The 22,127-nt window shown below is 42.9% G+C and overlaps 1 protein-coding gene and 1 non-coding gene across 3 annotated transcripts in view; both read right to left on the reverse strand.

Moving 5' to 3' along the window:
• The window catches only part of SCG5 (secretogranin V), a 70,110-nt gene that overhangs the window by 45,263 nt on the left and 2,720 nt on the right, over positions 1-22,127 (reverse strand). For both annotated transcript variants that reach the window (XM_006141693.3, XM_006141692.3), the window contains exon 2: positions 21,651-21,883. In XM_006141693.3, coding sequence (XP_006141755.1) covers positions 21,651-21,876 — 226 coding nt within the window. In that variant the 5' untranslated portion in view covers positions 21,877-21,883. The remainder of the gene's footprint in view (positions 1-21,650; positions 21,884-22,127) is intronic.
• Positions 20,717-20,821, reverse strand: LOC114004635 (U6 spliceosomal RNA). Its single transcript, XR_003546750.1, has one exon. It is a non-coding gene; the product is annotated as a U6 spliceosomal RNA (small nuclear RNA).

Genomic DNA, 22,127 nt, shown 5'->3' on the forward strand with positions numbered 1-22,127 from the left:
GCTACCCTGACACTTTCTGCCACAAAGTCAATCTTGCATAGTGTTGGCCAGAGAAAGTAAGAACAGTCAGGAAACAGCCCATCACAGTGGGTTAATTAAGTCCACAGACACAGAGAGTAGTGACTGAAAAACCATAAAATTGTATACTTGAAAGGGATAGATTATATAGTAAATTATATTTCAATAAAGTACACATGCACACACACACACACACACATACAGCCTAATTGCAACTCTCCCTTCACAAACACACACTCACCATGACAACTCGTGATCATTGGCAGGGCAATTACCACCACCTAACTAGGAGTGCCCATGTGTATGAATGGCATTAATGCCGTATTACCTCACTCATCTTATGACCATTTATTAATACCCTCCTGTGGGACCAGCGGTTAGCGTAATGGCTATGTCTCTGGACTCCCATGTAGTTAACCACGATTCGAGTCCTGGATCTGGTGGCTTAAACTCACGCCGGGTGTGTGTGCATGCGTGCCCAAGATCCTGAGAAGAGAATGGAGAAGAGATTGTGGAGTGGCCATCCCCCCTGGGGGGTGATTTCTTGCTTTCTGTCTCTCTGTCTCTCTGTGTCTTTCTGGCAAGCACAAGCTCCCTATAGCAAAAACCTCTCCGGGGAAAAAAAAAAAAAAAATTAGCCTCCCGCAGCTCTCCGCCACCACAGAAATCAAACCATCCTTGGCCAATGGCACCACCTGGTGGTTATCATGGGAAATCCCTAACCAGACCTCTGAACCACATCCTCTCTCACCATCCGGGGACTTCATATATAAAACATTCCCTCTTCTTCCAACTTCAGGGCTCAGCTCATTCTAGTTTAGATAACTTCCAATTTATATAAAAAGCATTCCCTTCCATATCTTCTCCCTGAACCTGCCCCAAGAGTCTTCCTGTGCTGCTGCTGAACAACGTGAAGAACTTCAGTGATAAGTCTGCAAATAAAAATGAAAAGCAGCAAATCCTAAGGTGGTTAGATAAACTTAGTCCTAATAAATGTCCTAGTCATCTTATTAACAAATACTTCAGAAAATAAGAAAAACAAATAGCCCTATAACAAATGAAAGATGTTCAGCTTTGTTGGTAATCAAATAAATATAAATTTAAACAGATATGATTTTTAGCTGCTGAAGTTAAATATTTTAAAAAGTAATATTCACAGTTAACAAATGAGGCAAGATGCCTATGAACGGAGTGAGAGACAGCAGCCATATAGGTCCAACATTTATAGAAAATAATCTGACAGAAAAAAAAATAAAAGAATCTGACAGTATACAGGAAACAGCACCTAAAATACATGAACCAAGTTTGAGCCAATTTTTTTTTCATACAAATATTTATACTAAAGAATTGATCAGAAATCTATACAAAAGTTTATGAATGTTGAATCAATGTTTATGATAAGAATAAGTCGAAAAACTTTAAATGTCCAACATTTGGGAAATATTGAAGTATATACGTAGTATACTTAAGTATAGTATACTAATACATAATTTACTATGGCATTAGCACATAATAGGATATAGCAGTTACTAAAAATAATTGCATTAATTTTTCATGATATTAAAAATGCTCTTTATATAATACTAAGTATAAAAATCCAGATAAAAATATTTACAGTATAATAAAATTATATAGACACTAGAAGTAAACACACCCAGGGGCCGGCAGGTGGTGTGGTGGTTAAGGCGCTGGACTCCCACACGGCTGACCACTTGAATCTCAGACCTGGTGGCTTGCTTTCTCACTTTCCCTTTCTCTCTCTCTCTGTCTGGACAAATTAAAAATAATAATAACAAATGGAATTAAATAAATAAATAATTCCTTTAAAGAAAAAAAGCACAACCAAATATTGAAAGTGGATATCTCAGGCTAGCAAGTGTCATGGTGGCTAAAGCAGCTGGATCTTACCTGTCCAACTGCGATTACTGTCCCAAACTTGGCAGCTTAGAAAACATACTGGTTCATATACACGTGTGCCCAAAATCCTGAGAGGACAATGGAGGAGAAAGGACTGCAGCATGGCCATACCCCCCAGGGGTGCTTTCTCTCTGTCTCTCTCATCCTGTAGAAAATTTTTAAAAAAATAAAAAGTGCCAGAAGTCTGACCATTACCTATAACCCCTTGTCCCATTCTTGTCCCATCATTTTTATATAAGATAAAGGCTGGAAATGTTAATCACCCTCTGAATCGCTGTTAGGTGATTTCTCATCAGAAAATAGACAGTTACAACCACCTTGGGCCAGAACCCTCCGGCCAGAGCCCTCCCTTACTGGCAGCCGACACCCACACACAGGCCCACAAAGTCACAATGGCAAGGAAGCTACTCACAGCACCAACCATTTTCATGCCCTACCCCTCTGCCCTCCCATATGAATGCATCATGTCTCCTGGGTAGGAAGGGCTGAAGCATCACTGGCTTCAGGCCCCCAGGCACTCTTTTTCTCAATACACTTCCCTTTTGTCTCTGGGGGGAAGGGGGGAATAAAAGTGGGTATCACTAGGTCGTAAACTTAAATGCCCTTCTGTATGTGCACTGGGAGAAAAAGTGAAATCTCAAGAGCAGTGATTCTCAGCAAGGGTGATCTTGACTCACAGGGGACATTTGACATAACTGGAGACATTCTTGGTTGTCACAACTGAGAAAATTCTGCTGGCATCTAGTGGAAAGAGGCCAGTGATGCGGTCTCCATGATAGAATTTTCTGGCCCAAATAGCAACAGCGCTGAGTGGGTAAGCCCTGCTCTTGCATCAAATGCACACGGTTTAAATCTGGATTTGATGCCTCTCAGCTGTTTAATTTCACCCATTCTAAATCTCAGCTTTCCCTTGTGAATGGAACTACTGATGCAAGATTTCTGAAGACAACATAACATAGAAAGTATCTGACACACAGCAGGTACCAAATAAATATGAATCCCCTTTCCCTAGAACACTATTACTCAATTTTGTATTTGAGTATTTGAGTATTATAAAAGAGCGCTTTTTACCCTTTGACAACCTATTTCAGACATAATTTTGGAGTCTGATAAGCACTGTGGTGTTATCAGGTTAAAATTTTAATATCAGGGGACCAGCAGTTAGTGTAATAGCTATGTCTCTGGACTCCCATGTAGTCGACCGCGGTTCGCGTCCCGGACCTGGTGACTTAAACTTACGCCGGGCACGTGTGCATGCGTGCCCAAGATCTCAAGAGGAGAATAGAGAAGAGATTGCAGTGTGGCCATCCCCCCTACGGGGTGATTTCTCGCTTTCTGTCTCTCTGTCTTTCTGGCAAGCTCATGCGCCCTATGGCAAAAACCTCTTCCCCCCAAAAAATAATAATTTTAATATCAGGTTGACAGGATTTAAAAAATAAACTCTTGATTCTACAATATAGGTTCCCAAAACTCAGGGTTTATGTTCTGAGTGCTGGGGATAATGAGATGAAAAGCTGATCTCCTGCCACGTGGGGTCTGCCTGGCAGTTAAAAGACTGGATCTGGAGAACACCTGAGAGGAGCCCAGGGCATCCAAGGACACAAGCGTAGGTGCCATGTGTGCATCTCAGCAACCACCGAGGCTCCACAAGAAGGATCTGGGGCTCATCCAGCCATTGGGTAACTTGCATTTTCCCCTCCACTGAATGAGCTCTATTTATAATCTGCTCGTGGACATTAAACATGGTTTTGAGGGCAAGAACTCTTAAACCCAAGCTCCCTTATTCTTACTGCTTCCCCATCAGAGCAGTGCTCGTACAACCTGACAGGGCAGCAGGACGTCGTGCCAGCTGCCTCTGAGCTCCATTGACTGGGGAAAAGAGAGAGAGAGAGAGAGGAGAAAGAGAGAGAGAGAGGATGGTCACTCGCTCTCTCTTCAATGCCCTAAAGAGGGTGAGAGAGGGAACAGACACTCAGAGGCAGGGTCAGGAGAAGTCCAGGGGGAGTAGGTGGCTTGCAGAAGGGAGCTGGGTAGATACTGATAATTCATCCTGTCACGACCATGGATCTGGCAAGCTGGGAGCAGCTGACCACTGCCTGACTGCAGGCACGTCATGCCTGTCCACAGCCCAGACCCCTAGGCACCACAACTCTGCCTGTAAAAAAAGCCAGAGGCACTCACCAGGCTCCAGCGTGCTGTATACAGACCTAGTTAGATGAGACATGACTGCCAAAGGTCCTATTTGCTGACCACACATGCAAGAACATAATCTACCTACTATTAGTATAATGCATTATTTACTGTCAGAGTAACTGCTCTTTCTCCCCTTCCTTCAGAAACCGTTTCAGACAATCGCACCTGCCTTGTTGCCATGTTTTTGCACACGTCAGTGACCAAGGACTATTCAGAATCTGGACAAACTCAGTAAATGGTCCCACCCATCATCTGCTGAAGAATAAGAAAAAAAGAAAAATAAAGAAATAGAGGCAAGAGACAAGAGAAGAGACCCACTGGTTCAATTCAGGAGACAGCCGTCTTCAATAGTTTACAGCACAAGAATTCCTCCCAGCAGCCCATCCATTGCTGCTGCTCTGGAGGAAAACCTTAGTCATTCACATCTTGTCCAAACCATGCAGAGCTTGTTGACACAGGCTGGCTGAGCTGTCATACCAGAAAGATGGCACCAGGAAGGTCCCTTGGGCCTCTGCAGGGTGGGCTAGCTGCCAAGACCGGCTGTCCCCTTAGCACAATCTCTGTCTCATGCAAAGAAAAACTTGGATAGGCTACTGGGGAAAAGGACCGCTTGCCTGTCCTGGATCCCTGCTGGAAGGGCCCATCACCATGGTCACTCCCAGACCTGGGTAAGTATCACTCTGTCTCGATCGGGCCAAAAGCTAGCAGAAGACGTCTGCTGCTTGCTGTGCCACCACCCACTGGGCACTGAAGACAATCTATGCCTGATGTCTGACCCTCTGGGAGCTTATGATCAAATGTGTCCCATAAAAAACCACTTCAGAAAGGTGAAGCTTGTCGAGAAAAGATGCCTGTTACCAATTATTCAGCATAAACTGAGCACTGCAGGAGGCTGGCTCCATTTATCATCTCTCTGACAGCCACTCATGCCAAGTGAAAAATGCCCACCTCCACCCCGAGAAATCAGTGGTGCTGGGGCTGTCTGCATGTATCTGAACAACACAAAGAGCAGTAGCTAACCACTATTCCACCCAGCACCTCTCCAACACTGCTGCTGCCATTGAGAGTACCTCCAGATCTGAGGCAGCCTGTTTATCTGCAAGGAGAGAGAGAGCAGTTAAGGGACACACTGCAGATAAAGAGCAGGTAGGCTGTGGGAGGCAGGAGCTGCCTCGGGTGAGCTTATGAACCTGAGTAATACAGACCATGCCCAGAGTTTGTAAATAGAGAAACTTGGTGATGGCCTTAAATGTGTCAAGCAGCCCTGCACCGCTTCAAGCACCCTGGACACAACCCTCACTTCTTCCTGCCTGAACCTAAATTACGGTTTACATTCTAACCCTTTCCAAAGAAGCCCAGTTCAGCTTCAGTTGATCTGTGACACCTTCTTTGGGGAGAAAGCATCCCCTCAAGGGGCATGGTCACACCACAATCCTTTCTCCATTTCTACATCTTGTCATGATTTTGGAAACACATGCACACTTGCCTGCCATGTTTTCTCCTTTTTTTTCTTCTTTCTTTCATTTATTTATTTATGTATTTGTCTTCTCTTTAAATATTTATTGTAATTTGTTATTTACATATAATCATTACACATCTTTATAGGGTACAGAATGATCTTTAAAAGCTTGCATATAATGTATAATAAAAATCAAGGATATAAACATATTTATCACCTTCAACATGTAACATTATATTATGTTGTAAACCTTCAAAACCTTCTCCAATGGTTATTCTGAATGGGTGAATTGTCTATGATGTTCTTTTTCTTCTTCTTTTTTTTGGGGGGGTTGGGGGGGAGAGGTTTTTGCTACAGGGTGTGAGTGCTTGCCAGAAAGATAGAGAGGGACAGAGAGACAGAAAGCGAGAAATCACCCCCCAGGGGGGATGGCCATGCCGCAGTCCCTTCTCCTCCACTCTCCTCTTGGGATCTTGGGCACGCACGCACACACGCCCAGTGTGAGTTTAAGGTGCCAGGTATGGGACTAGAACTGTGGTCGACTATATGGGAGTCCAGCGATGTAGCCATTACACCATCTGCTGGTCCCATCTATGATGTTCTTTACTGTGAGATACAGTTTTAAAGAAAAACATACTAATTAAAAATCAGGCAACAAATGATCTCATAAATTAACAAAGATATTCTTAACATAGCCAATAAAAGAAGAATTTGTCATTTCCATGTAGAGGACTGTGGGAGATAAGAGTTTATAATCTGAAAAAAATCTGCGGGTATTAATCACTGGTCCAATTAAAGAAAGGTAAATTGTACATAACAATACCTCATTAGGAAGAGACAGAAAAGAACACTTTTAGTCATACACTATGAATTCTTGTAAGACCATAGTACGATACTGTGCATAAAGAAAGAAGTCCTTGAAAAAGCAAAAATGAAATAAAATTGGAAAGAGATGTTTAAAAGCGAAGACATAGTGAAGGCAGTGTTTTGGTGATTTATAGGCTTTACGAAGTTCTTGGTTTTTAAAATTCATTCCAAAGACAGACTCATCCACTTATAACATTCTAGACTTTTCCTCTATTATCTAGTTTCATACAATGAGTAATTATAATATAATAAATATGTAAACTGAAATCTGTGGAGTCAACTATCTATCAAAGAATTGGTGAATTTGTATTTAAACCTGCTCCTGTGTAAAATAGTTGAATCTGCATTTAAGTCCCGGCATTCAATGTCATTATCAATGTGCAGGCTTATTCTTTATTTTTCCTAGTTGTTTTGTGTTCACTTAGTTCTATTTGTCTCCCTTAAGCTTTCCTGTTAGCAGTCCCTTAAGTATTGAGTTGTTAGAACTGTCATAACATATTTTTCTGTTTTTCCATGCAAAAGTGCATCATGACTTTTCTGAAAACCTAATATTTCCTGAAGAGTCTATTTCATTTTGATGAATTTTTTCAGCATTTGTTTATCTGAGAAGGATTTTACTTCTTCTACCTGTTTGAAGGATAATCTTGCTGGGGGGCATAGCACTCTTGGCCAAACCCACTTTTCTTCCCGAGTTTTAAATATGTCTTCCCATTCTTTCCTTGCCTGAATTGTTTTGGTTGAGAGATCCAATATTAGTCTAATAGAATATCTTTTGTAAGTAACTTAGAGGTTTCCTTTTGCCATTTTTAGAATATTGTCTTTGTCTTTGATTTTTACCAATTGGACTATGCCTTTACCTGTCTCTTCACCGTCTGGAATACCTATTATGTAGATATTCAGCCATTTAATGGTGTCTAGGATTTCCTGTATATTGTACTCATTTTTAATGTCATTTTTCTATTCTTTTCAGTTGCTTGGACTAAATCAGTAGTTTTGTCTTCAAGGTCAGAGATTCTTTTTTCTGCATGGTCTAATCTGCTGTTGATACTTTCAAGGGAGATATTGATTTCCCACATCATATTCTTTATTTCCAGAAATTCTGTTTGACTCTTTTTTTAGTGTGTCTATTTCTTTATGGAGTTCATCCTTCAAGCTAGGGAAGGATGTTCTCATTTCCTGGAGTTGGTTGTCTGTTTTCTCTTACATCTTGCTGATTTGTTTTTTTCTTTTGTTTTGTTGAGAGATTTTTGCTACAGGGTGTGTGCACTCATCAGAGACACAGAGAAAGGAGGTAGAGAAAAAGTGAGAAGTCAGCCCCTAGGGGTGTGGGGGTGGCCACACTACAAACCCTTTCTCCATTCTCCTCTTGGGATTTTGGGAACACAAAGGCATGTGCCTGATGTGAGTTTTAAGTTACCAGGTACAGGACTCAAACCACTGTCATCCATGTGAGAGTCCAGTGCCTTAACCACTACACCACCTGCTAGCCTTCTTGAGTTTTGTTACCATGAATATTGTGAATTCTTTTCCTGACATTTCTGTGATCTCTTGTTTTTATCCATTATTGGTGAGGAGTGATGATCCTTTGAGGGAGAGATATTTCCTGATTTTCCCCTATGTCTCAGGGTTCCATTATGATTTTTCGTCATCTGCTGATGTACTCACTTCTTCCTACTTCTTTGTAATATGTTTCTGTAATTACATGCTCCTGCACTTCTCTATGATATGTATAAGTTCTGTGCCAGTTTCCCTTTTCTACTGCAGGTGGGAGTGTCAAATCCACAGTAGGAGTTTCAAATTCAGGTTTTCAGAGGTAAGTTTCTCTCCTATTATTGCTAAGGGAGTTATGGGGAAGGAATTCCTCCAGAGTCTCCTATTTTCGGGTGGTTGGTTCTTGTATACCCAAACCTAACTGCTCCCAATGTGGATGGAGACTGAGCGGACCGTTAGAGTGTAAGGTAGACTATTTCTCATGGTGCGCTCATGTTGCATGGACAGAGAGCATGTCATCCCCTGCAGTAGACTGGACAGGGTCCCTGCTGATGATCTCAAAGCAAGTGGCTTGGCTAGGGTCTGTCTGTTGGTACTGGGGGATGAAGGGCAGAACACTGTCAGCACTTCAACCTTCTATCTCTGCAGTTGCAGGGTCTCCCTGTTGCTCTTTCTGTTGTTGGGATTGTGGGAACGAGGTGTTGGTTCTTGAAGATTGGAGAGCTGCTCTCCACCACAGCAGGCTTGGCTTGAGCTGATGAGCTCAAGCTGAGAGGCTTGGCTTGGGCCTGCCTGCTGATCCTTCTATCTTTGGGATTGCAGAGTCTCCCTGGTGCTCTTTCTATTTCTTGCCCAGCATGTTTTTTCATTCAAACTGAGGTCAGCCATGTGGGATCTGGATCCCTTAACCACTACACAATTTTAGTGATGACAGATCCCATACTGACATCTCAGCTTCTATCAATTGTTGCAGATGAGCATTTTAATTTTTAGTGTCACTTACCCTCACCTAGACTTCAAGTTCCTTCAATAAAGATTGTAACTCACAAGAGACTATGAACATGCCCTGATACTCCTCTTTGCAATTTCTTGGATATCAGTTTGTACTTCACCCACATAGCCAGTCCACCTCCTTGGAGGGAGGCATTGTGAGAAAACACACTTCATTATCCTCAGTCTTTCTTGTAGTTCGTCATCTTACAACTCTGGATGCCTATAGACTGAATCACTGATGAAAAATTCTGCTAGGAAATGGAAAGCTAAGAGAAAAAGCAATCTAATCCTACTCTATTTCTTATTTTCTATAAAACACTTCAGTTTCTCTGGTCAAAGTTTAACCTTTACTAAAAGGTTAAAAGAAGACAAGAACTGATTCTTATGTATTCTATAAATATCTACATAAATAAATTAGATGTGCCTTTATTGATTTTGAAACATGTCAAGGCCAAAGTTCCAACACATAGGCACTTGGAAATTACTTGTTGAGTATACAAAAGTGGAAACGTGTTAGATGGTATTTTGATAGGCTGTGTAGGAGCCTATCAGGGAAATCTATGCATCATAGGCTGCCAGAAATGTCACTACATGGACAGCTTCCTCTCAAACCAAGGAGAGTAAGCTTTCAATCCATCTGCACACGTTTCTACACTGGCATCTCTTATGTCTACACGGCAAGCTTCCCTCTTGGTATGGCAACTGATGAGTCTTCCTGACTTTACATCTTCTTCTATAACTAATTTCATGGCAGAATACAATATTTATACCATCAGAAGAGCATCAGGGTAAGTTTTGAGTATGGAAAAGTAATAGTTACCAGAACTTTCAGAAAGCATTAATCTTCTTTTTAGTCACTGTTAAAGTTAACACTAATAGAGAGCAAAACACTTAAAGCTAGGCAGAAATCTTGATTCTTCCAAAGTTTAATTTGCAACTTCTAGGGCAGTTTTCCCAAGCTAAATTTAGGACGCAAAGAACAGAAAACATACGATGAAAAGACATAACCATTTTGACCACTTTTCAATCCTGAAGCCATTTATACCTGGAAATATGTGTGGTGATAGGATGAGAGAAGTAACCATCATGAGAACGATGTTTCACATTTGTCTAATCTTTTATGTTTTCCAAAATGCTTTTGTCTACACTATTTGTTTTGACTGCCTTATCAACCCTGTGAGATGGACCGTCTACAGGGATACAGGACAGCTCGGAGAGATGCACTCAAACCTAACACAGCCGGCTTGTCAACTAACTTGTAAGCTCAGGCTGTGTGATTGTAGATTTCAGGAACTTCCTCAGCACCACCACTCAGCTAGTCTGAGCCAGGACTAGAATACCGGATTTCTTGCCTCAGTGCTCTTTCTGCTATCATATACAAGACCAGCCTCCTCCCAGCCGTTGTCTCCCACCCTCCACACCACATGCCCCTTCTTCTAAAAATCACATGGCACACATGGTCAAAAGTACATGCTCGATTTTAATTGCAGTGCCAAACTGTGGTTGGCTAAACCCTTCCAGCCTGCTTTAATAGCTTTCGTTACAAATTGTGGTGCCCAAGGTATTTGCACCAATTTGTTCCATGAGGGCAGTTTGTCAGAAAATTTACTTCCCAAAGCTTCATGTCCGTGAAACACCATCCACCCAAATCCGCATGTGGTTTACCACGACTCCCAGCATCATTATAGTTTCTCAGCTAAATATGACAGGATTATACAAGTCTACGGGGATAAAAGACAGCTGGCTGGAGAGATGCCTTCAAACCTGACACGCTGCCTCACCAATCAACTTGTAAAGCTCAAGCTGTGTGATTGTGGGCAACTTTAAACTTTTTTAACCTTTATAAAGGTTGTCTCAAATGTGACAAAATACAGAAAAATATTTTTGCAAACCATAGATATTACATAAAATGTAGTAACCACTGCTCCATTTCCTACATGTGCATGATCCACTTTGTCAATTATCCATGGAAGATTGTTCCTTGTGGCTTCCCTGGTGACTCAGCATGCTTTTTGTTGTCTCGTTCTTTTTCCAGATGGCATGTCTCAGGTGACATGAAATAGGGTCCCAGTTTAAACACTCTCAGTACTGAACAGATATGTCTGGAAGGACAAGAAGCCTATCTGCATGAAGAACTGAGAAACCTCCTGGAGAAAGCTTGTATTAAAGGAGAGAGGTAGGGCCAGGAGGTGGTATGGTGATTAAGTGGCTGGATTCCCACATCACTGGCCATGGTTCAAGTCCTGGACTCAGTGGCTTGAAAATTATGCTGGGGATGTGTACATGCTTGCCCCAAATACCAAGTGGAGAATGGAGAAGGGATTGTGGCATGGCCATCCACATTGGAGGGTGATTTCTCACTTTTCTTCACTCTGTCTCTCTCCTCTCTGGTGAGTACATATGCCCTATGGGGGAAAGAGAGGAGAAGACAGGGAGAGAGAGAAAGAGAGAGAGAGAGAGAGAGAAGAATCTGACTGGCAACCTCAAGGAAAGGATAAAAAAAATGCCTTGGTGGTCAATGAAAAGGAAGAAATTTTTCATCTCTGTGGTGCCCAATGCTTAGATTTATCTCCCTGTTCAACCTCCCATGTGAACCCTATGGAAAGATGGAGTTGGGGCATGAGGGGGAAAAGTAAAGCTCTCTTTTCCTAAAATCTTTAGGATTTAAGACTGTCAAGTATGCCATCGTGGTACATTCAGGCTGCTGTGATAATACCTTTGAATGGGTAATTTATAAGCAACAGAAAAACATTTCTCCCAGTTCTAGAGTCTAGCAAGTCCTAGACCAAGGTGCTAGGAAGCTCTAGACCTCTATGCCTGTTGATGGCCTGTTTCTCAAAGATGACACCTCTTATGTGTCCTGTAGTGGTAAAGGGGCAAATAAGCTCCCTCAGACCTTTTTCACATGGGCATTAATCCTATTCATGAAGGTGGAGCCCTCCTGACCTAATCACCCCCAAAGTCTCCACCTCTTAATACTACTGCATTGGGGATTAGGTATCAACATATGAATTTGGGGAGACACAGACATTCAGACCATACTACACACTACCCTGCTCTTCCAAGTCAATAGTCACTACAATAGAACACCCTGATATCGCGCCGCTCTGTGGCACCCCTAGCTGTAGTGTGAGAGAGTGATATCTGGTGTCACCTAGCTAAAAGGGACAAAAGAGTATAAGGGAAAATGAGTAACTCCCCCATAGTAGTGGGCCAATTCTTTATGCTCAGGACATCCATGGGGAATGCTCTATGATATCCAGAAATATTAAGGGTACTTTGTAGGGAGCTGAGGTCTTAGGTGAGCAAGCAAGTGTGGGAAAAGTCACTGAATTTTGCATTATTACTGTTCAAATGCCCCATTTGTACTTACAGGTCATGAGGACTGGACAGTCTTGACTGGTAATAGCACTAGTCTCATTTGCGGGCACCTCAAAGGCCAGTGTGGTTCCAAGGAAGGAAGTACAGTGAGGTCATTTGAACAAATATTTAGTGTCTGTTATTTGCCTGGCCCTAGGCACTGCAGATACAAACCACAGGGCATACATTGTGTCTGCTCTTGTGAATCTTACAGTCTAGTGAAGAAAGCAAGTACTTCCTCATCATAAAGGCCAATCCACAGAGTCTGTGAGCAGTGAACACAAAGAAGTATAAGCAATAAACCCAGAAAACAAGGGTCATCCTTAAAAATAAACCCATTTCAGGGACACCAGGTGTCATCGTGGTTAAGGTGCTAGACTCTCACATGGGAGACCATGATTTGTGTCCTAGACCCGGCAGCTTGAAACTCATGCTGGATGTGTCTGCATGGATGCCCAAAATCTCGAGAGAAGAATGGAGAAGAAAGGATTGTGGCATGGCCATCCTCCCTGGAGGTATGAGGGGGTGACTTCTTGCTTTCTGTCTCTCTGTATCTCTCTGTCTCTCTGATGAGTACACATGCCCTATAGCAAACCTGATAGATACACATACCCCATAGCAAAAAAAAAAAAAAAAAAAAAAAAAACCTCTCTAAAAATATAAATAGCAAAAACCCCAAACCTATTTCACAATTTGGACTAAGTTCAATCCTATCTGCATCTATACCTATAACCCACTAGACTAAGAAATAGCATGATGTGCTAGACAGAAGAGAAGAGAACATCAAGGTCTCTCAGGCTCTGAACTCACCAACAAATGTTTGTGTTCCCTTCAAAATTTACATGTTGAAGGCTAACCCCCAACATAATGGTAATAAAAGAGGCCCCAGAGAGTTCTCTAACACCTTCTGCTTTGTGAGGATACAAAAAGAACACAGTCATCTATGAATTAGATGCCACATCTGCAGCATCTTGATCTGGACTTCCCTGCCTCCAGAACTGTGAGAAATAGACGGTTGTTGTTAAGCCACTCAACCCATGGTATTTTTGTCATAGCACCCGGAGCAGGCCAAACAAACTATATCCTTAGATAAGTCACTTCTCTGTGCTTCTTTTTCCAATGTATAAAATGTGCCAAGGAATATTTGCCTTCCTGTCTCAAGGAAGTGATAACTGCATGCATAATCAGAAATAAGATCAGAGCAAACTATTAAAAAAAGGTAAACAGGATACTGTGCATGAAGACCATGTGAGTTCCAGAATCTAGAAAGAGGTCATCAAAAGCACAGTGTTGTCCTTCTGTGGATTACAAGCATTTTCCTTAGACAATAGGAGCTGGATGGCCTATTTCTTTTTCATTTCTGATTAATACCCATACAATTGCTCAGTACAGAAAACTGAAAATCCTCCAGGGACTTTACAGAGTTCAGTTCAGGGTGGGCCCATGGTAACCCCAATGAACATAGACCAAACTAGAGGCCCCAGTCCACACAAAGATAGCCCACAAGCCCAATGTTCTCACTGGTTCCCCAAAATGGGGATAACATAGAAACAGATTTTAGTTAGAACACTGAGTCAAATCAGTCTGGCCCAGCTTGGTGACACAGTTATTAGCAAACTGAATGGCAGAGCTAGAAGCCACATGGCCAATTACAGGTTCGGATGATTGGGTTGCCAGGAAAACACTCCAGGTGTGTGTGTATGTGCTTGTCCATGATCCTGGAAAGGGAATCACTGCATGATGACACTCTGTTGAGGGTGGTTTTCTCTCTCTCTCTCGTGTGCACATGTGCTCTCTATCATAAATAAAAATAAATAAATTGAAAAAAAAAAAAGAGTCAGCCCCACTCTGTCAACTGTAGAGAGATAGCCAAAAACTCAGTGAGGTCCCCTTACTCTATGTTACTTCTCTTTTTTCCAGCCTTCCAACAGGAAGCAACTGCTGCCACTCTGTGGCAAACTGAGGCACTGCAGTTCCTTAGAGAGGTGAAAGTTGACCAAATAGAGGCTCCCCAGAATCTGCCTCTTTGGGTGGACTTCACAAAGAACTCTTCCTCTACATGAAATGTATTGAGGCCAGCAGGTGGTGTAGTGGTTAAGGTGCTGGACTCCCACATGGTTGACAGCAGTTCGAGTCCTGGACCTGGTGACTTGAAAGTCATGAGGGGAACATGTGTGTCCAAAATCCCAGGAAGAGGATGGAGTAGAAAGGATTGAAGGGTGGCCATCCCCCCAGGAGATAATTTCTCACTTCCCCCCTCTGTTTCTCTGGTGAGCATATGCGCTCTATGGCAAAGTTCTTAAAAAGAAAAAAGAGAAAACAAAAAACTTGGTTCTCTTTATTTTGAGATAAAAGAAGTCCAAAATTCAGTGTTATAAAAAGAACTTGGGTGTTTTATGTTTGGTAATCTAGGTTAAAATTATTATTCAGAATCATCAGATGCTAATATTTATAGATTTCTGTCTTAATGGTTCAATATCTCTTGTTATTACAACACTAGCTGTCTGGTGGCCTAGACTCGTTGGGCAAATGAACAGCTGGCACTGAGGAGTCCATCTTTTTTCCTGAGGCTGCAGACATTCCGAAAACCAAAGCACATTTTCTGGTTGGATTCATCCAAGGCCAAACATCACTGTCAGCTGGCAGGGCCTGACCTGACTCCCAAGAGTCCCCATCCCACAGCAAATGGTTTTCTGAATAAATCCCTTGGACAGCTGGTGGCTTTATTTGTTTCTAACATAACCACTTGATAATAAAACAACAGGAACCATTTAGCTATGTCCTAGGGGCTAGTGGGCAACCTTGAGCTGGAGAGGATGGACACTGCTGAAACACGACATGCACTGAAGCATATCCAAACTTAACCGCGTGCATAATCGAAAATAAGATTGGGGCAAACTATTAAAAACTGAAAACATGCTGTTGGTAATCCACGAAGTGAGAGGAGGCAGGCCCATGAGTCAGTGACTAACAGCACCTACAACTGTGTGTGGCGGTGGGCTGGAAGCCCCACTTCATGCATGAGAACAGTAAGTTTGGCTCAGAAAAGCCACCAAACTCACACACAGCAAGTAAAGAGAACGGCCAGAACCCAGGCCCATTCTGCTTGCCACCACAGGACATGCTCTTTTCTTCACATAACACCATGTAGGTCCCTGTTTGTCTTTGTGCTTTGGTTTTGCTTTCAACTAAGAATTTAAAAGATTCTTCTTACCAAGATGTGCTTTTCTTGTTGTTTCGTTCTTTCTTAAGTTTTTTCAAGACAGGGTCTTTCCATCATGACCTTCTTGCCTCAGCTTTGCCGTTGGGACCACTGGAGCATGCCACAATGACTGCCTAGCTCTTTTTCTTTCAAAGAGGGTCACATCATGTTGCCCAGCCCAACCTGCAACTCAGGATCCTCATGCCTCAGCCACCCCAAGTCCCTGGGATGACATGTGCAAACTAGAGACTCCAGGGAAACAGGGCCTCCCATGCGGTTCCAGTCTGCAGAGCAGTACACAGCATTCAGCTGGCTCATCACACGACTTTAAAGGTGCCCATAGAGAAGTAAAACATAACCCCCAATCCTCTCTGAATGTTTTGGCAAATGTTTCCTCACCAGTGACCACTGAGAGCTATTAACAACCAGGAGCCTGGCTTCCAGATTTCAGGAATCTTCTACATTAACCTTCTAGCCTAGTGGGCCCTCTGGTGGCTAGTTGCGGAACTCTAAGGAGTCCCTCTTGCTTCCTCCTTGCCCCCTCCCCCACAGCCCCCTAAGGTTTCAGCCACAGGGTGTGTATGCTGGCCAGAGAATAACAGGAGAGACAGTGAGAGGAAAAGTGAGAAATCATGCCCCAGGAAGGATGGCCACGACAAAATCCCTGCTCCTCCACTCTCTTCTTGAGATTTTGGGAATATATGCACACGTGCAAGGTATGATTTTCAAGTCACAGGGTCTGGGACTTGAACCACAGTCTTCCATGTGGGAGTCCAGCACCTTAACCACCACACCACCTGCTGGCTCCAATTTTCTTATTTTTAAAAAATTGTCAGATTAATTTCATATTTTACATAAAGTCCCATCATGATGTATACAATTATTATGTATATTTTTCATCAGAGAACTTCACATTTTTCCATCTGTCAAATATTTCCTTGCCTTGCACCTCACTCCCACCCTCCACCACCCCCTTTCCACCTCCCCGCTTACAGTCTCTAGCATCCTTCCTGTTTTTGATACACAAGGTACAACTGGCATAGACCTTGACCACTTTAGCCACAGTCACAGTCAATTCTAGGTCAACAGGCGTCTTTGCGGAGCACGTATCCCTGAGATCATGAAGAGAACTTTTAGGTAGATTTTTTAAAAAATATAGAACTGAAATGGAAAAAGTCTTGACAGATCAAATGAGGATTCACATACTTACTGCCACCAGATGCACTTATTTCCCCATGACATTGTACACTCACTCCTCAAATGCTTCCTGAGTGCTTGCTATGGTCTAGGTATATACCATGAATAAAACAGATCCAGCCTCACGGAGCTCACGTTCCAGTGGGGAGAGAGACAGCAAGCAAGTAACTGAACATCGATAGTACCACAAAATGGTATGGAGCTAAAAACCACCAAAGGGCACTGTGAGAGAGAATGGGGGTCTACTTGGACAGAACAGGTAGCCACCAGGTTTCTGAGAAGGTGACTTTAGAGCCCAGGCCTGAACAGGAGGATGGGTTACACTAGGAGGGAAATAGCAGCCTGCCCAAGTGGGAGACCAGAGTGACGGACCACCAGAGTGACGAACCACCACGGGGTGGAACAGAGCAAGGGGGAGGGCGCAGGAGACATGGTTTCTGGTAGGGAAGGCAACAAGGGCTATTTCAGTGTGCAATGGGAAGACCCCGATTCCTTTTTTTTTTTTTTTTTTTTTGAGAGGTTTTTGCTATGGAGCATGTGTATACTCGCCAGAAAGAGAGAGACAGAGAGACAGAAAGCAAGAAATCACCCCACAGGGGGGATGGTCACACCACAATCCCTTTTCCTCCATTCTCCTCTCAGGATTTTGGGTACACACACACAAGCGCCCAGTGTGAGTTTAAGCCACCGGGTCCAGGACTCAAACCACGGTCAACTATGTGAGAGTCCAGCAACATAGCCATTAGGCCAACTACTGGTCCTCTGATTTAAATGTTTAACACTTAACTCTGTCTTTCTTGTGAAGAACAACTGGGAAGGGTCCAAGGGTAGAAGCAGAAGCTGAGTTAGGAGAAAACTTCAGAAATTCATACTATCTTCCAGTTACTCAGGCCAAAAAGGCAAACATTTTGGTTAGTCTTCTTTTATGTTAAGTTTATTTATTCATGTCTTCCTTAAGTGAGAGGGAGAAAGAGAGAGCACCTTCAACAGGATCTCAATGCTGCGATTAACCCCCCAGCCCCAGCCAATTCCAGATTACGGGAACACAAGGTGCCTGAGCACTCAGACAGGTCTCTGGATGTGAACCCAGAACCTTTCCCTGTGGGTCAGCCTTACAGAGTATCAAATGGACTGCCTCGCCATCACCTGACTCCCACTGACTCTTCTCATTTTTTACACTCCTACCTTTAATCCTCCAGTAAATTCTATCAACTTTAACTGTAAAATATATAAAAAATCTGATCACATCTCATCACTTCTATGATAACATGCTACTACAGCTCACCTGGATCATTAGAGTAGCCTTCTAACTAACCTCCCTGATTCCGCTCCTCCTTCCCTCAGATATAATTTTTACACGGCACTCAGTGCCCATTTTAAAAAGTAATCTGGCAGGGACCAGTAGTTAGCGTAATGGCTATGTCGCTGGACTCCCACGTAGTCGACCGCAGTTCACGTCCCAGATCCAGTGGCTTAAAACTCAGGCCAGGCGCGTGTGCGTGCGTGCCCAAGATCCTGAGAGGAGAATGGAGGAAAAGAGATTGTCAAGATCCTGTCCCCCCTAGGAGGTGATTTCTCGCTTTCTGTCTCTCTGTCTGTCTGTCTGGTGAGCACATGCACCCTATAGCAAAAACCTCTCAAAAAAAAAAAAAAGTAACCTGGCGGGACCAGCAGTTGACGTAATGCCCACGTCACTGGACTCCCATGTGGTTGACCGTGAGTCGAGCCCTGGGAAAAAAAAAAAAATAGTCTGGCCATAGAACTCTACCCAAAGCCTCTGGTGGTTTCAGATTTATACTCAGAGAAAAGTCAAAGCCTCATAGGACTAAAGACCCTATGCTTTGGGCTGGTCCCACAGCCTGTGGTTAAAAAAGCCAGAATCTACATGGCTAACTGCACAGTTCACTTCCTGGATCCAGCAGTTTGAAAAACACACGAGGCATGTGTGCATGTGTATCCAAAATCCCAGAAGGAGAAGGGATTGTGCCATGGTCATCTCCCCCAGGGGATGCTTTCTCATTCTCCGTGTGTGTGTGTGTGTGTGTGTGTGTGCATGCATGTTTCTGGTGAGTACATGCACCTTATAGCATACTTTTTAAGAAATGAAAAAGAAAAATATGGCAGGTGCATGTGTCCAAAATCCTGACAGGATGCAGAATGGAGAAGAGATTGTAGTGTGGCCATGCCTCCTTGGGGAATGCTTTCTCCCTCTTTCTCTCTCTCTGGCAAGTGCACACCCTCTGGCTTACAAACAAAAAATAAAAACCCCTATGCACTCGGTCCCCACACACCCAACCTCCTACCTCCCCTTCCTGCTATGGCCTCTCTCTCATCTCCTTCTCTCCTCACATCTTTAGGCTTCAGCTGCACCGAGCTTGCTCCCAGCTCACAGCATCTGTGCTTGCTGTCCTCTCTGCCTCAATTCCCCCCTCCGCATATCACACAGCTAACTCAACTCTTGAAGATTTCTGCTTAACTACCAAGCGAGAAGTCCCGAACCATATTTTAACTTGTTTCTTCCATCCCTTTCCTCTTCTCTATATACCACCTACAGTGGGCACTAACTACTCGGAGATGGAGGACTACCATGAAGTTCTGCATAAACACAGGCTTTGGAAGCCCTGGGAGTGACTATTTCTCTCTAGCACAGCTGGTTCGGTCTCAGCTATTAATGGAAACTCCGAGTGCCTTCTCCATGACAACCGCTAGGTGACTAAACAAGCTCTTCCTGTGTTAAAAGGGCAGCTATTTACTGTTTCAAAGAGCTGGTCTGAAATAGATAGATGTGCTTGAAGAAAAGGTGGCAGGTGCTGAAAAGGATTTATGTTTTCCCCAAAAGGGATAGTGGAAAGCCCTGATTTATTCCGATTCAGGCACTATGCTAAGTTTGCATGCTTAGTGATTCCTATCATTTGTATTGATCTACTCTTGAAATCAAATGTCACCTTAAATGGATGACAATCTCACGGTTTTATTCAGTGACTTAAAACTATGGGTAATAAGACAGATGTCATAATCATTTATCAACAGTACTCATGGCATTCACAGAACTCTGGGGTAGCATTTTTAGGGAACCACAGACAAAGGCAAAATTATGCAAAAGCAGTCCATAGGGAATAGCATTTGGGGGGGGTGTGTTTTGAGAGAATTCACATTTCTCCTGAGCACCCATTCCTGTGGGCAAACACTGGAACCATGCATTTAACCTCAGTTTAAGAAACACCCCCTTGCATTTAACCTCAATTAATGACGTTACTGTCTTTAGGTTTCCATCTCCGTGGAGAAGGACGTCATTCAGAATCAGAGAGGATCGACACAAGAAATAAGGTACTAATCAGGCCAGTCCCTTAGCCCAATAGTTAAGGGAGCTAGATTCTACATGACTGACTATAGTTCAAATCCCAGCCCTGCTGGCTTGAAAAACATGTTGAGCATAAATGCCCAAAATCCTAACAGGAGGAAATGGAGAAGGGATTACAGCGTGACCACACCCCATTGGGCTGCTTTCTTCTCCCTCTCCCTCTCTCTCTCTCTGTCTCTTTGTCTCTGGCAAGTACATATACCCTCAGGCAACTTACAAAAAGAATATAAGTAAAATACAAATTGATGCTGAATGACCAGTTTAGGGACTAGATTCAAATTCTCTTTATAAATCATTGTGTTATACAAAACCAAACTACCACTTTCTAATAAAAGTATTACCATATTGCTAGAAACGTAGAAAATTTCAAGGGAAAAATGGTCTTGCCATCCTAAAGTAATTTAATTATCATTTGCTGTATTTGTAATTCTTTTTTTTTTTTAAACAAACCCTTGTATTGAGGGCTGACTCAATAGGCTGCAATGAATGAGATATTCTGCGGCTTAAGAAACCCTGACCCAGAAGGAGGTCTTTTGCAAATGGCTTAGCACCGAGTTTTCCCATGAACGTGTGTTCCGTGTTGGGCAAGGGAGCAGCCCCCTTTCCAGCTAGGTCCTGGTTCCCGTGACGAAGGGCTGTCTGCACCAACACCAGTACCAAAGATATGGAACGCTATGAGTTTGCATGTCATCCTTGCACAGGGGCCATGCTGATCTTCTCTGAATCGTTCATATTTTAGTATATGTGTATGCCTTTAGTAAATGCTGAAGCAAGCACGGTATTTGTAAATATTTAACCTTTTTTTAAAATAAACTTCTAATGTTAGTATCTCTTTTGGCTCCTATTGGGTGTATTCCATAAAAAATCAAACCGGATTCTGTAGGTCCTGAATTTTGAGGCTTTTTTATAAGTGTTGGATGGTATTGATTCAAAGAGGCAGCTATCTGGGGACACAATTTCTCCAAGATCAGCAGTGAGAGAAAAGTCAGGTCTTGGTTCTAATCTTTCTTTAGGAATAACACTAGAGTCAGCCAGAGGCCTGGTGGTTAAGGCAGTTGGAGTGCACCTGACTAATTGCATGGTTCAAGTCCTGGACCTGGTGACTTGAAAATCATGTCCGGCTTATGTGTGTGAGTGCCCAAAATCTCAAAAGGAGGGAGAAATGGAAAAGAAGGAATTGTAGCATGACCATGGCTCATGGGAGGTGCTTTTGTCTCTCTCTGGAAAGTGCATGTGCTCTCCAGCAAATTTAAACAGAAAAATTTTTAAAAAGGGTATAACCTTAGAGACTTTTTCATACATTCAACAAATATTAATTAAGCACCTACTATGTACCAGTCTTTCTGCTAAGCTAGGACCACAGCAGTTGTGAATTAGGTAATAAGATTCCTGCTCTCGCAGGACTTCTATTCTCCTGTGAGTGTGTGCCTGGATGTGTGTGTGTGTATGTATGTGTGTATATATATATATATTTAACCAGTTTGTAAAATAATAAGAAAAGGAAAACAGAAAGAGGAAGTAGAGTCTCTTAAAAATGCATATATTATCCTAAATGCTAATGGAAACTTTAAACCAACAGAAACAGTAAATACCTTCAATGCTTTGTGGGCCAACAAGATTCATGGCTTGGTGAGCTGGATATTCCACCCGTGGCCTAGCAATGCCCAGCTGCTCCATAACACCATGGAGCAGCCTCTGGATATCTGTTTCTGAGACTCGGTCAGGGGTCCGTGGACTATAAGCAAATGCTGAAGTCCATCCAAGTGCCACCCAAAACAGTGGGCCAGACAGCATGGCCAAGATCATCCCGGAGACCATTTTCAACCTGCAGAAAAGAAGACCAAGTTTACATTGATTGGCCATGAATGGCAATTATAATAACACAATTTTGATGATACAATCACGTAATCACTCAAGGTTGTGGTTCAGAACCATCCAAAAAGAGCCTGCAATGAATAATCCTTAGGGGTTTGCTTCTGTCTTAAGTGTTGATGCTAGGCAAGACATGACTGTGGGAAGGTATTAAAGAAACAAAACCAATCTGAGGTATCCAATGCCCTCTGTACTGG

This window comes from Tupaia chinensis, unplaced genomic scaffold, assembly GCF_000334495.1.
Source record: "Tupaia chinensis unplaced genomic scaffold, TupChi_1.0 Scaffold000062_1, whole genome shotgun sequence".
NCBI classification, from domain to species: Eukaryota; Metazoa; Chordata; class Mammalia; order Scandentia; family Tupaiidae; genus Tupaia; species Tupaia belangeri.